At 50.4% G+C, this 15,177-nt stretch overlaps 2 protein-coding genes across 3 annotated transcripts in view; one reads left to right on the top strand and one right to left on the bottom strand.

Annotated features, from left to right (window-relative positions):
* On the bottom strand, positions 1,466-8,846 carry PPYR1 (pancreatic polypeptide receptor 1). 2 transcript variants are annotated; one of them, XM_013981691.2, is made up of 2 exons: positions 8,774-8,846; positions 1,466-5,200 (listed from the first exon to the last, which is right to left on the bottom strand). In XM_013981691.2, exon 2 carries the CDS (start codon positions 5,158-5,160, stop codon positions 4,033-4,035), a length of 1,128 nt encoding a protein of 375 aa, XP_013837145.1. In that variant the 5' UTR covers positions 5,161-5,200; positions 8,774-8,846; the 3' UTR covers positions 1,466-4,032.
* The window catches only part of LOC102164631 (translation initiation factor IF-2-like), a 55,545-nt gene continuing 47,946 nt past the window's right edge, over positions 7,579-15,177 (top strand). Inside the window, exons 1-4 of the mRNA XM_021073699.1 lie at positions 7,579-7,640; positions 8,670-9,024; positions 11,595-11,723; positions 11,823-12,006. Of these exons, the coding sequence (XP_020929358.1) occupies positions 7,579-7,640; positions 8,670-9,024; positions 11,595-11,723; positions 11,823-12,006 (730 nt within the window). The remainder of the gene's footprint in view (positions 7,641-8,669; positions 9,025-11,594; positions 11,724-11,822; positions 12,007-15,177) is intronic.

Below are 15,177 nucleotides of genomic sequence, written 5' to 3'. Positions count from 1 at the left end.
GATAGAGTGACCATGGGGTCTTTTCACTGACATAATTTTTCAACAGTGGCCAGGGCACAGGGAGTAACGTGCTATTCAGGGAATGGAAACCACTCCATAGCCTCCTGGGAAATCAGTTTAGCAGAACACATCAAGAGCCTTGAAAAATGTCCATATCCTTTGACCCAGTAATTGTACTTCTGGAAATCTCTCCTCAGGAAATAATTCTAAATACAGAAAAAGTTCTCTGTATAGACATTCATCATATAACTATTTATAATAGGTCCAGGAACATCTAAATATGCCACAGCTGATAATAATTAAGGATTAAGCTGGATCCAGCAACGGACTATAAGCTTCCTGAGAACAGGGACAGTATCTATTTTATTTATCACTTATCCCCAGCACCTACTATGTGACTGACATATTTGTTGAATGAATGAATAAAAATTGTTAGAGTTAAGCAAAAAATATATAAAATAATTCTTAAATTCATATGGAAATATGCATACACTCACAGTATGATCCCAAACTGTTTTTTTTATTTTTTGGCTGTTCCCAGGCCAAGAATCAAACCCAAGCCACAGGCATGACAATGTTGGATCCTTAACCTGCTGAGCCACCAGGGAACTCCCTCAACCATGTTGGTTTTTTTAAGTTTGGCGGTTTTTTTCATTTATATATGAACTAAAGAAAAAACTCCCCAAAATGTAATCAGTGATCACCTTTGGGTGGTTGAATATTATTTCCTTTTTCATTTTATTTATTTTGCACATTTTAAAAATAACTATGATTACTTTTATAAGAGAAAAAAAAGTCAAGATCATTTCTTTAAAAAGGAAGGTCTATGGAGTTCCTGTCATGTCTCGGCAGAAATAAACCCTACTAGTACCCATGAGGATGTGGTTTCAATCTTTGGCCTCGTTCAGTGGGTTAAGGATCCAGCACTGCTGTGAGCTGCGATGTAGGTGCAGATGTGGTTAGGATCTGGTGTTGCTGTGGCTGTGGCATAGGACGGCCACTGTAGCTCCAGTTTGACCCCTAGCCTGGGAACTTCCATATGCCATGAGTGTGGTCCTAAAAAGCAAAAGCAAAAAAAAAAAAAAAAAAAAAAAAAAAAAAAAAAGGGCTAGAGTTAGGCAGGATTTAAACACTCATCACCAGGTTTTACACCCTCTGAGGGTCCCCAGGCAGTTTTTGTGGCTGTGTCTCCAAATCCAGCCACTGGGCTCCTCTGAAGATGGTTCCCTCCCACTACAACTGGGAACAGGTGTATTTCCTGGGTAAGAGAGAGCCTCTCTGGGAGTTAAAGAGAGATGCTATCCAGAAGTACCAGCTTTCACTGGAGCATTTTCTAAACTTAACCAGCTGTCAAAAGTAATATCCAACAAGATGGAAAATGGTTGATGATACAGTTTTAAGTAAAACAGAGCAGAATACAGAGGGCCATGTTCACCAAGGAGGTAACCATGCAAAACTGTTCATTTCACAAATATTTATTGAAGGAAGGAAAAGGCTTCATAAGAAATATGTCCACGTGCAGTCAGAGATGGACAACCAACCAAAACTGAATCTACCTTTTCAGCAAGACCATTCCCAGCCCTCTCTCTGGAACTAGGATTCCTATAGATCCCACAGGGGGTGTCTACAGGTGCTCACCAAGTGTCTCCAGGATCCAAGGCAATCTGTTTCCTAGAGCAAAGCTTCTCAAATTCAAGTATTTGCACCGTTAACTTGGAGATCTTGATAAAATACAGATTCTGATTCACTAAATTTAGGGTAGGAGGAGAGATTCTGCATGTCTAACAAGCTCCAAGTGATCCTAAAGCTTCCGGTCTTCTTAGCACACTGAGATCCAAGTGCCAAGAGTGTTGGATAACTAGGAAACACCAAGGGTCATTAGGAACCAGGAGCAGGGGACAGCTATCCAGACCGTCTGTGCCAACCCAGCAAGGGAAGGGAAGCACAGAAGATGCTCAACAAGATTTCCACACACTACCCCAATTTCCAATGCCAAAGACCTTCACCAGATGCCCAGCCTGGTCCCCCAGTCCTCAGGCATGCTAGCACCCTAAAGCATTCTTGGTCTTAAGCATCTTGGCACCACTGAGGAATGATGACAGGCAAACTCCCAAACAATTCACGGGATCTGGAGGAAACTGAGGCCCCCAATTCCTTGGAGAAAGTAAGCAATGATATCTTGCTGGTCTAGGTCCCAGGGCCTGGGCTTCACGGGCATGTGGTTACCTGGAGCAGCCAGCACGGATGGCACCAGAGGACAAGCACAAGCTGCATCCAAGAGAATGGCTCAACAATCTGTCCCAAAAATTCCAGATAAAAGCAAGCAAAGGAATATAACGGGAGATGCAACCAAAACTTGAGACAAAACAAACAGCTCCAGGAAGGGCACTGGTGGCTCCAAGAGCAATTGATTTGCGTGTTGAGTGTAAGGGTTTTTGTTCAGAGGCCAGGTCAGAGAGATGGTCAGATGTGGCTGTTCAGTCTCCTGCTGCTGGATTCCCTGTGTAAAGCCAATCTTCTAGGCTCCTCACAGTGAGGCTCCTCAGGGGTTCTAGAAACCTGAATCCCTGCCCCCAGGAGGCTATGGTGGGTTGGCCACTAATCGCTCAGCTGGAGGCAGAGTGCCTCTGAGCAGGCACAGCCAGGCCTGGACATACCAGCCAAGGTGGCCCACGAGCAAGTTCCTTCTCTGCAAGGACAAGCTGTCTTTTCCATAGAGAGATGAAGCCTTGGATCTGGCTCAGCATCTGGAAGACTGACCCTTGACCTCCAAGGGTGAGATACTCACATACATCACAGCTCCTTCTCATTTTCCCTGGCTGGCTAGAGGAAGGAGGACCCCCTGCTCCTTTCAGCCAGTGCTCCATTAAGCCAAATTCTAAGAACTCCCTGGCCCTGCCACTACTGAGAGCTTCTGGGAGGCCCAAAGTCCTAGGGGGGCTTTGGAAGAACCGTGGCACATGACTTGGGACAAGGCACCTTGGGGCAGAGTGTGGAATGAACAGGCTAGAGTCACAGTCTTGAGTACTGTAAGTCTCTGTAGGGGGTTGACAATGGAGAGTGTCACAGAGTCCCTGGCAAGCTGCCTTGTCAAGAAAGGTCCTGGGAGGTAAGGAACGGCAGGTGAGAGAGTGTGACTGCCACAGCCCGAGCACTGCCCACACTGAACCGGGGGCCAGGTGCCTCTTCTCAGCTGAGCACCCAGTTGGGATGCCTACTGCCTTAGTAACCTTTCTTGTCTCCATGGTAAACCTTTCTGGAGCTCTCTCCCTGTGTCAGGGCCTGTCCCAGGCATGGAGGACCCAAGGTCTATGACCATACAGACGGCATCCTCAAGGTGCTCACAATCTCATCAAGGAGAGATACTTGCAGGCTTATATCCATACATGGTGGTAGATGCAACGAAAGAGAAAAAGGATGGAGTAGGATGCCAACCCTGGAATTCCTGCTGCAGGGGGCTGATCTTCCTACTGCAGAGGAGCATGAGCAGGCTACCAGAATCCCTTCTCTGCAGCTGGATATAATAATGACATACAGTAATCCCACTGGCTTGCCTCCGCAGAACTCTTTACCACTTACAAAGCCTATCCACAAACATCATCTCCCACAGTGGTAGAGGTTGACCAAAGTCCAGAACTCTGATTCCACGTGTTCTTCCCAAAACAGCCTTGCAGTTTTGCTGGTGGAGGTGAGACTCCTGGGTTCTCAGGCTCAGCATCTGTTGCTGAGTGACCAGAATGAACTCTGCCTGCTACAATCAGACCATCTCCGGCTCTGGCATCTGCTCAAGCTGCAAGGCACACTGTGTGTGCCCTGTAGAATCCAGACTCAGAATTCCCCTAGGAACAACAGCTGAATCATCTGAATGCCAGGCTTCATGGCACTAATGGATGCAAAAACAGGTTCTTGCCACCCTATCTGGGCCCCACAAAGCCAGTAATGTTGGAGTGCCACCCCTAGCTTGCAATGTGCCCAGTTAGCTAAGTGAAGGAGTCTGGCAATGAACATGGCAATGAAAAGCCCTAGACCTGGCTAGATGGGGTTGGACCTGCCACTGAGCCTCAGAGACCCTTTGGAGATCTCTGTTTGCACTGTAGACAGAGGCAGATGCTCGGACTCCTCCACAGGGATGCTCTGCTGGCAAGTCAGCACCAAGGCCTTGACCTCCTTCTTGAAGTTGGTGTTGAGAAAGCCATAGATGAAAGGGTTGACACAGGTGGAGGCCATGGCGAGCAGGTGGCACACCAAAAAGATGAGGTTGCCATGACAGATGGGGATGGCCTCATGGTACCAGTCCTCCAGACTGTTGAACACATGCAGGGGCAGCCAGAGCACGGCAAAGGCCACCACCATTGCCGCAAGGATGCCATTGATCCGCTTCATCTGCCAAGCCCGCGAGCTGTAGGCACCCTTGTGGAATACCCGCCCCCGCTTTCGCAGACGCTGGTAGATGCGCACGTAGCAGACCAGGATGAAGGCCAGCGGGATACAGTACTGGAAGAGCAGCAGGAAGGTGGTATAGATGATGCGGTGATGCTCCAGTGGCCAGGACTCGGTACAGACAACCTTATCTGCCAGAAACTCCACAGCCTTGGAGTGGTTCTTGTGAAAGACATTCTGTAAGATGCTGTTGGCCAGGAAGGGCAGGGAGAGGAAGCAGGCAATGAGCCAGATGACCACAATCCCCAGGTAGGCCTGGGAGACACTGGGTTTCCAGCCTGTTGGGTTGATGATGAGCTGATGCCTCTCCAGCGCCACAAGGACAAGCGAGAGGATGGAGACCGTCACTGACATACATTGGATAAAGGCTGATATCTTGCAAAGGACCTCGCCAAAGACCCAGTAGTCCATGATGGTATAGATGGCCGTGAGCGGCTGGCAGATGAGGCACATGAGGAAGTCAGAGAAGGCCAGGTTGGCAATAAGAAGGTTGGTCACATTGGCCTTCTCCTTCTGCCTAATGGTCACACATATCAGGCAGAGGTTGCCCAGAACCCCCACAATGGTCTCAATGCTATAGGAGGTGACAACGAAGACCATTGGGTCTATGGAATCCTGGCAATGGTCAGAGAAATTGTATGGGATGCCCTTTGCCTTGCTCCTGTTTTGACCCTGTGGGGCTCCTGGGAACAGCAAGCCCAGGAAGTGAGAGATGTTCATGGCGGTTGTGAGAAGATTCCAGGTGATTCAGTGACAATGCCTGCAAAGCAAAGACAAATGGTACTTAGGGATAGTGCCTCCTGTGTGAAATCCAGGGAAGAGTGGAGGCCAGGTAGAGAGGTTCATGGCTGCTTCCATCTCAAGGCTGGGAACTAAAGGATGGAGGCTCAGAGATGTCAAGCAACTTGCTCATAATTACACAGCTAATAAGCAATGGGCCCAAATACAAACCCAGTTTTGTCTGATGCCAGAACCTGTTCCCAAAATTCCCTCTGAACTCAAAGTTTGAGGCTGTTTTGATGATTAAAAAAAAAAAGTTGGGTTATTGTTTTCAGAGTTCAGGGAGAGAATTCTTTAAGGATCACAATAGAAATCCCCTTACCACTTTTTTTTTTTTTTTTTTTTTTTTGCAAATAGAGACAGCAATACATTCTGCCACATGCTCAGGTCCTTCCATTGGCAGCCCAGGCACTTTAGGATAGAACCAAAATCTTGGGGCTTGACACACAGTGTGCCCTCCTGGTCTCAGCCTCTACCTGCCCTGCCAACCTTGTTTCTCAGGTGACACATGGCAGAGTTAAAGACAGCCAGGTATGCAAAGACTCAGCCATCAGCACACCAGCTCTCTCTTCCTGACCCCTATGTGTACACACACACCAGGTCAAGGTCATGGGATGCCCACTGCCTTCCCTATGGGTCCCAGGTCTATGCTTGAGTCAGAGCTTACAGCTTCCAGACGCCAGCCAGGTCCACACGTCCATGTCCCAGCCCAGCCTGGCCCTTTTCCACTGGTCCCTCAAGACAAGGGACCCTCCACCAAGACCAAACTGGAATCTGGACTCCAGAGCCTCCAGGTGGTGATGCCACTGACAGGTATTTTGACATGGAGCACTGCCACACCGTCAGGCACACCATCATGGCTCACCTTCCTCAAGACTCCTCTAGTGGCCATTAGTCCCACAAACGATTCTCAACCTTAAGGAGACACCAGAATCCTTCCAGAAGCAGATTGAAAGCACAGATTCCAGAGACCCTCACCAGGAGATGCAGCTGAGTGAGTCCGGGATGGGGCCCAGGAATCTGTATTTCAACAAGTGGCCCATCTGATTCCAATACACATGGTTTTCGGACCCCATTTTGCTAAGTACTTTTCATAGAGGAATATCCCATCTCAGATACTCATTAAGGCCCTTGTAACAGTCGTGTCTATCTGTGAATATACATGTGTTCTTTAGGATCAAGGGTTAAGGATCTGTCTCTGCAGCAGCTTGGATCACTGCTGAGACACAGACTGGATCCCTGCCCTGGGAAGAGGGCTGGGGGAGAGGCGTGAAAAGAGAGCTAACACAAGGGAGGGTCAGGATGGTCGTTGGTGGTCCAGGAAACCCCATGCCAGTCTCTGCTGACTAGACCACATGGATGCCTGAGCCCGAAGAGCCCTTCCCAGCAGCTTCTAGGACCAGGGCAGAGGAGGGAAGTGCCAGGGCTGAGAGAGCAGCAACATGGGAAGAAGTTCATCGGGAACTAGGAAAGGAGCAGAACTGCCAGCCTACCCTTGTATCTTTCTCCAGACCTGCAGAGGCTGGGAAGGAACCCCAAGAAGGGGACCACTCCATAAGCTCCACCCCAGAAAGCCCCTATGTACAGACACTGGATTTCCAGAAGCATATTCTAGGGGCAAGGCAGCAATAATTCAAACCCCCGAGCCCCAGGTGAGCATGAAAGCTGGATTCCTTTTGTAGACTGTGCACAGAGGCAGCAGGGAAAAGGCAGTGGCAGCAAGCACAGGGAGATGACTCTTGAGTTTGGTCCCCCAGTCACCTGGGAGGCCCAAGCAGCCTCAGGGGCTGTACCTGGGAGGGGGGGTGGTTGGGGAGAGAATGGAGATAATTGAGCCTGCGGTACCCAGAGGAGCAGGAAAGGGAATTTGGAGAGGCAGGTAGGAGAGGGATGGTGGGACCCCATCCTTGGAGAGAGCCCAAGGATGGAAGGGGCTCTCCACACGCCAGAGAGCACGAGCTTTGCTGGGAGACAGAGGGCAGAAGGGACATTAGCCTTCACCGAGCTTTGGTTAGGAGACATTTCCCTGAGCCGTGGAGGAAGGCATTCCTAGGCTGAACCACATGAAATTGCCAGTATCCAACCATGTGCTACCTGCAAAAACAGCAAAATCATCTTGTCAGATCTAATATCAGCCCATTTTAAAGAGAAGGTCACTGAGTCCCAGTCGAATGTAGGGACCTCCCCAAGGTCTCCACAGTCAGTAAGTGGCAAATCTGAACTGAAACACTGGTCAGTCTGATCCTGAAGTCCCTGGCACCAGGCCCTGCCAGACAGATTTTTGAAAAGGAGGAAAGGGAAGCGGGGTCTATGCCAAAGCAGGAGGTGAGCTGTGGAGTGGCAGAGGCAGGGTTGGAGATGGACATCCAAGGTCCCCGTAAAAACCTGGCCATGGCCTACATACAGAGCCCAGAGCCCGAGTGAGCACCTGGGGGTGCTGGTGTGTGGCTCTACCAAGGAAGAAGATGCCCCATGCAGAGTGGCAGCTGCCCAGGGTCCTTGGCCTTGGGCCCCAGCACGCTGGCTCAGAACCACCTCCCTGGCAGCTCCGGGACTGCCTAGTCTCTCCAGCCCCTTGTCTTTCACAAGCAGACCCAGGCTTGGAGTCCCTAATGAAATGACACTCTTAGATAGAGCTGCCTTCCTTCTTCCCTCCTGGGCATCATGCAGTTTGGAACCTCAGAGGTCCCTCTATGGGGCAGAACACGGAGCACAGCTCCCAGGGCAGAGAGTGGGCTTGAATGGCTATCCCTGAGCAAGTGTCTGTGGCTTGCAGCCTCCAGCAGTGCAACTCATCACCTGGACCACCTCAAGGTGATGGCATCCACTCCCGGTGGGGGGGGGGGGGGGCTGCTAAGCAGGGGCCGCACTGATTGATTCAGACCCTTCTGGGAGATTTGGCTTTCCCCCAAGGGACCTCACACCAAGACTGTTGTCACTTCCCAATGCATCTTCAGAGATGCCCAAAGAGGACTCAGAGGTATCAGGTCCTCCAAGCGTACCCTTGCAGAAGGGATCTGGGACGGGAAGAGTGGATTATTGTGCAAGGCCAGTGAAATGGTGTCTCCAGCTTTAGTTCCCAGACAGCTCTCAGGACAAGGTGGGGCACCTGCAACCCGAGGGGAACCCTCCACCTCAGCCTTCCCGGCAGTCAGAGGAAAACTAATGAATGAATACAAATAATACCAATCTCCCAATAAGTTAAGAATGGAGAGAAGAATGTCTTTGTTTCCTGAAATTTCAGCAATCAGCTCCCTTCTTCTAATGCTCGCGGCGCTCAGTTTCCACTCACCCCTGACCTCCTCTCCCGCGTGCCACCCGCGCGTCCCAGGTGAGGACACCGAAGCTGCAAGAGTTCAGGGTTCCCTCGACCCCCACCCCGCAACGGCCCCGGCTGTGCGGCTCTGAGCCCCGAGCTCTAAGCAGCCCACCGGGCACCCCCGACCCAGGCGCCCGGCAGAGGTAGCGCGCAGCTTCCCGGAAGCCCCTCGGACCCCCAGCCCTTCTGCCCCTGGGACCCAAGGGCGCATCACAGGGCTCCCGTCGGCCTCACCTGATCCGGCGGCCGGTCGCTCTCTGCCTGCCGAGCGGAGCCGCCCTGCCTGTCCGCCCGCCCTGCTCCCTCCCGCGTCGCCTCGGCCAGCGCCCGCCCAATCTGCTGCCCGCGCCGCCCACGAGGACGCTCCGGCCGCCCGGGACCCAGGCGCCTGCCTCGGCGCCGCGCCCGCGAGCTCTCCAGTCCGAAACTGCAGACCCGAACTCTGCCCCCGCCCCCATGCCCACCCCTGCCCTGCACACCAGCAGGTTGGAGCTGCCCAGCTTTCTCTCAGTCTCTCTTTCCACCCCACAGCCTCGGTGTCCTCATCCATGAAATGGGCATAATAAGATCCGCCTTTGTTCACGGACATTCATTGCAGGCCTCCTCTGAGCCGGTCTACAGAGCTGGGCAAAACTGGGTTCCTGCTCTTTGGTCAACCTGGGGCTCCCAACCCTGGGAGAGAAGGCAGACCAGGCACAAGGTAAATAAGTTATTGCTGGAGAGTGAGCTGCGGTGAGGAAATGGGTCAGTCTTTTTGATACTAACTTATAATTTCCTCTCCCAAGGAGACCATATGTGCAAATATCTCTAAAACGCCTCTGCCCAGTTCTCAGCAGCTAGAGTCCAGTCATTGAAAACGCTTCTCCATTTTCAGTTGACATGTGGTTGTTGGGAAACCTACGTAACAACTTCAATTTGCGGGGCGAGTAAACTCCCTACCTCTCCCAGGTTCTCCTGGGTTATTTCACCTTTCCGGCTGCCTCAGCTGTCCGAGAACGAAGAGGTCCTGGATCTCTTTTCTGCACGTTTCATTGCGGAATTCATTCTGCTTCATTGCTTCATTCATTCTGCTTCAAGGTGATTCAGATCACCTTGCCCTTCTGGAGCTGTTCCCCAACAAAGGGATGAGGGGTTTGTTGGGCTTCAGTATAGCTTCTGCGGGTGTCCACGCTGTGCTAGTTCAAGAGAGTAGATATTAAATGGTGTCGCCACAAAAAGAAAGAAAGGAAGAAAGGAAGAAAGAAAGAAGGAAGGAAGGAAGGAAGGAAAGAAAGAAAGAAAGAAAAGGTAAGTATGTGACAGGCTAAAGGTATTATCTAACGCTTTGGTTGTAATCCTTCTGCCATATGTAAATGTATCAGATTGACTTATTGTACACCTTATATCAATTATATCTCAATAAATCTGGTTGAGGTGAATCTTCTATGGCTTCCCATGACCCACAGGACATGGTCCAGTCCTCCCAGCCATTCCCCACACACACCAAGTAACCCCAGAGGCACCAATCATGGTGTTGACTATGAAAATGGTTCCAGAGTTGTAAGCAGTGGACTTTTCTAGAACGACAGTTGCCATTTATAGCACCTCTGCATTCTGAAGCCATTGCCCTACTGGATCATCACAACAGCTCTGAGAGGTGGGCATTTTTATTTCTATTTTACTGATAGAGCAAGTGAGACTCAAGGATTGAGCAACTTCCTCAGAGTCACTTGGCTAAGAAACACTCAGACTCAGCCTGCCAAACACCCAAGCCTCTGCTCACTGGCCCCCCAGGTTTGCAGCTGCAGGGACCATGCTCCTCCCTGACTTGACTGCCTGGAAAACTGCTGCTCCTCCTTCTCAGCCCAACTCCAATGTCCCCTATGCCATGGCGCATTCTCTGCTGCACAGGCAGGAGGTGCAGCCTGCGTGTGTTTGCACAACATTCTCCGCAGGCCTAGGGCACCAATTCCTATCTCTGCCCTCAGAGCCCAGCATGGGTTCACACACAGTGACCGGTGACTGACGAAGGAAGGAATGCATTTAATGGAACTTAATTGCAAAGGTAGCTTCCTGGAGTCCAAAGTGGAAAATCCTTCCTGTCCAAAACCCACTCACGTATAGACATCTGTACCCTGTGTGGTCAAGAACTTAGACACTGACACTTCATCCCTTGGGCAGCTGTGTGGGGCCAAGGACTAAGGTCTTGCAGGTAATCCCTTGGCCTAAGCCCAAGCCCCCACGGATCAAAGAGCAGTGGAGGGGACCGTGAATATAGCGACCAGCTCCTGTGCCAGGTAGAAGCATCTGCTCTTATTCCAGCCGAAAACCCACCTCATGAAGTGGATCCAGCCATTTCACAGGTGAGTATCCCTCCACTTGGCAGCTGGTTCCTTTCAGTTCTTGGATGTGGAATAATCTGCTTGGATTACTGGAGATACCTATTTTACTGTTGCAAAACAGATGCAATGCACAGTATACACCTCCAGAGCTCATTTGTCTGAATTTGACTTTTCATAAGTTTGGAACAAGACAGCCCAACTTTCATTCTAAAGTGCCTCATAACATGTGGCAGTAGTTAACGCTTACATAGCAGCAGGTTTTTATTTATTTTTAAACCATAGTGCTCCCCGAGCATTTCTTTATCTTCGACCTATTTGTGAAGTACATGTATTCCAGAAGACATTATGGGATGAAAAAAAAGCCTTCATTTATTCATGCATTTATTTACTAAATAATTACCAGGCTCCTACCACATGCCAGGTCCTCCTGCAGACCCGGAGGATGCCCAGAGCGATCTCCTCACTGTTTTTTAGGGGCAGGTGAGCATCCATCCAAGAAGTTTCTTGGAATCTGTGTGAAAAGAAGCATCGCTTCCCTCCCCCCCCTCGCCCTTCCAAATGTTCCCGCTTTCCCAGAAGTGGAGAGGAGGTCTCCAGGTTTACGTGTGCCCAGGAGCCAGGAGTGCGTGACAGAGTCGAGGGTCCCTGTTCCTCTACAAGGAATAAACATAACATCTTTGAGCTCTTCAGGGGACTAGCGAGGTGGTGGCTGAATCAGGGAGCTCCGCCCCCAGGGCCCCTGGCGGCGCGGGGCGGGGCAGCGCGGTCAGCTCCTGGCCCTTGCCTCCGCCAGGCCCCCAGAGGGCGCCCGCGCCCAGGCCGCTAAGCCCTCAGCGCATGCGCTGCGGGTGCCCGCGGATTTTGTCAGAAAGTGGAAACTCTCCGCGAAGGCTTTCCTCGCCGCTGCGGCTCGCGCCTTGCTTCTTCCCCTAGGTTCACCTGCCTGCCCGAGTGACTGAGAGCCGAGCGGACCGGCCCCCGCCGCCCGGAACGCACTTCCAGTCCCATGGAGCCCGAACTCCTGCTCGGCATCTCTACTTTCCGCTCCGGCTGAGCTGCTCTGGAGCCCGAGACCGGGGAGGCGCGACTCTCGGCCCACAGCCGCACCGCCGCCGGGTGCTGTCCGCCCTCCGAGACCCGCGCCAGGTAAGTAAAGGTGGACCCTGCACCGCGTCCCGGGGCTGCTGTTGCGCGAGACCAACTTTTGAGTCCTATGTACGCGTTCGCTCCGAGCCGAGTGTTTGGAAAGAACTGTTTGCAGTGTTCCAGGAGAACTTTGTCCCTGGTCAAGCCCCTGCCCTCCCGCCCGGCTCGCTCCGGCTGGCGGTGCTCCAGAGGCGGCCGACCCGCGCGTCCTGGGGAAGCGGAGTGGGAGGCGCAGGGTCCCGGCTTCGAGTTTCTGCGCCCGACCTCCTGACGGTGGGGAAGTGGGGAAGAGGGGGGTTGTCCGGCGTTGCGGGGCTGGATCTGATGCAGTGGGACTCAGTCTCCTAACCATCCCCCCTCACCCTTACAGTGGGTTCCAGTAATATTTAATTTCGCTTTGGGCTCTTCGGCTTTAAACTCAGCCACCGGCTCGCTGGTCCCCTGAAGACCTCAAAGATACTATGTTTATTCCTTGTAGAGGAACAGGGACCCTGCCCCAAGGCTGCAACTTTTCTTGACTGTCCCTCATTCCCTGATTGGCAAATGTTTAAACCTGCCTTTTGGAGCTAGGGGAAGGTTTTGGAGGCTGAATGAATCCTATTTCCTACAAACTGGAACAAAGGAACACAGAAGGACTTTTGTGTCCAGGAGGGTCCCACAAGGTCCTGCTGGGTGTCAGGCTGACCCCTAAGAAGTACTGTTAGGAAGATGTGTTCCTCCCTCCCCTGGAAGGACATGGGTAGGCTTTAAGACTCTAGTACCCCGCTACCCTGTGCATGGAAGAGGGGGCGCAGGAGGGGCCAGGGCAGCGCCTGGGGAGTTGGCAGTGGGGGAGGCATGGCTACTCGCCAGTGAGTGTCCTCAGAGGCACTCCCACCCCCATCCTTTGGAGGTCAGGAGCCTTAATTCTGTAGCCAAAACACAGCCTCTGTCCACCAGAACCAAATTAAGTCTGGGCAACGAGAGTTTTGGGTAAAGCAGATAGAACAGCTTTATTGGTTTGCCAGGCAGAGGATATCACAGCAGGCTGATGTCCTCAAAACTGTGTCCTTCCTTGAGAGGGGATGACAAAGGGTCTTAAAGTTTTAGCTCAAAGAAAAACAAGGCTGTTGATAAGGATCAGGATGCCTGCGTTCTTCTCCTTCCACAGCTGTTTTTAAAATCGTCCAGGCCAACATCAGTCAGGTGATGGTTTCTGGTAGTCTTTGGGGTTATTACACCAAGACCACCTTTTTGGAATAAAGAATGCTTACAAAGGAAGGGAGTGTTAGTGTTTCAAAGGAGGAAAACACCCAGTCGGTGTGCAATATAACTCTAGCTAGAAAGTAATCATTAGTAAAAGAAAGCAATTAAGCAAGGGTGAAATCACTTGAGTGGGCCAAGGCAGGGCGTAACAGAGTGGAGACTGTTTTAACTGGTTTTTAGCTGTAACAATTCCCTGACAGGCTGCCCAGGAAGCCAGGCTGTGTGTGTCATGTGATGCCTTGGCACAAAGAAGAGATGCACTCCCAGTGGAGGGCTAGTAGTGCCTAGGTTTTTGCCCAGACATCCTCCAGAACTCAGAGCCCTGGGCCATGAGGCACAGCTCCTGGGGCATTGAATGAATGCTAATCAAAGAAAACAGTGATAAGTGAATGTTTGATCAGCAGAATAAATGGAACAGTTTTATTCCACATTTCATTAAGAGTGATTTAATGAACTTTTCAAGACAAAATTTTTAAATGGAGGATAAAATATATTTCAAGAATACAAAAATCTTTGCCAAAGCTATGCAAAGTGTGTTTAAAAATATTTTAGTAAAAAAAGCAGTCAGACTCACTGCTCATGACCATCTCATGATAAGGACTTTGGAGATGTAGAATGCTAAGCTTATTAAAACTATCTAAAACCAGCTATGATGGAAAAAATAAAAATCATTATAAATGAAAAAATAAAAATTAAAAAATAAAATAAAAGCTATCCAATTGCTCAGAAACTATTGAATAACTACTCTGTGAAAGACACCAAGTACACAATATATTAAAAAATGATAGAAATACAATCGTTCCCATATAGCATGGGATGCAATCAAAGCTGTAATTGGACTACATTTCCTACCCCCAAATGCCACTGTTAGACAAGAAAAATAGAGATTAAAATAGCTTCTGAATCAAAAATATTTCAAGAAATCAAAATAACCTGGGTATTAAGGGAAAAAACCAAGTGGTCTAATTGAAGTAGGAAGTAGATGGGCCCCTGGGCTGAGAACTGCTGACACTTGTGAGGCTGAGTAAATTGGGCTCTCCAAGATCAGGATAAGCAAAGGTATCATTTCTAGCCCCAGCTTGATAGCGTCTCTTCCTTTTCAGCTGCCCCTCATCCTCACCCCAATCACCTGAGGAAATTGGAATACCTGCACTCCTCTAAGTCAGGATCTTGGGGAGATGTGGAGAGTGGGAGTGGGCTGCCCTGGAGCCATTTTCTCTGCCTTGTCCCTTAATGAAGCCTGCGGGGGTTGGGAGCGCTGGCCAGAGAGAGCGCTGTTCCCAGCTCTAGGCACGTTTCTAGATCCTTTGGCTCATGTGGTTGAAAAACAGCCTTCTGCAGCTCCTCCAGTAGAAGCCACCCTATTAGAGCCAGGCTCCTGGTGCAGAGCCCTCAAGACCCATGTCTCCCCCTACTCCACCCCAGAAGAGTATGCAGAGTGAGCTCACTGGCAGTCATGCACATTTTGGCTTAGCTTCAGACCTCCTCCTTTGCTTCGCACCTCTGAGTAACTCCTGTTACCCACCCCAAACATTGACCGATCACCTGTGTGGGCTGCATTATTAGAAGCAGTATAATTAGAAGTTAAGAACACTGGCTCTGGAACTGAGATACCTGATTCAAATCTAGGTGCCGCCACACTTGTAGCTGCATGGTTTGGGGTAAGTTCCTCATCCTTTGTGTCCCAGTTCCATTATCAGTCAACATGGAATAATGAAAATAGGTCCCAAAGCATGAGTTGTGAAGTTGCTAAATAGAAAAGGACCTAAAAGCTCTTTGATAGTGCCTGGCACAGAATAATTATTTCTCAAAGATTTGCAATGATTATTACTTTAACCTGTAGAGATACTGGTTAAGGGTGTCATAAAACTGTCCCTGCCCTGGAGGGATTATGCTGTATTCTAGGAAACTGAACATTTTTTTCTC

Source organism: Sus scrofa, chromosome 14 (genome assembly GCF_000003025.6).
Source record: "Sus scrofa isolate TJ Tabasco breed Duroc chromosome 14, Sscrofa11.1, whole genome shotgun sequence".
NCBI lineage: Eukaryota > Metazoa > Chordata > Mammalia > Artiodactyla > Suidae > Sus > Sus scrofa.
This window is presented reverse-complemented; position numbering and strand designations above follow the sequence as displayed.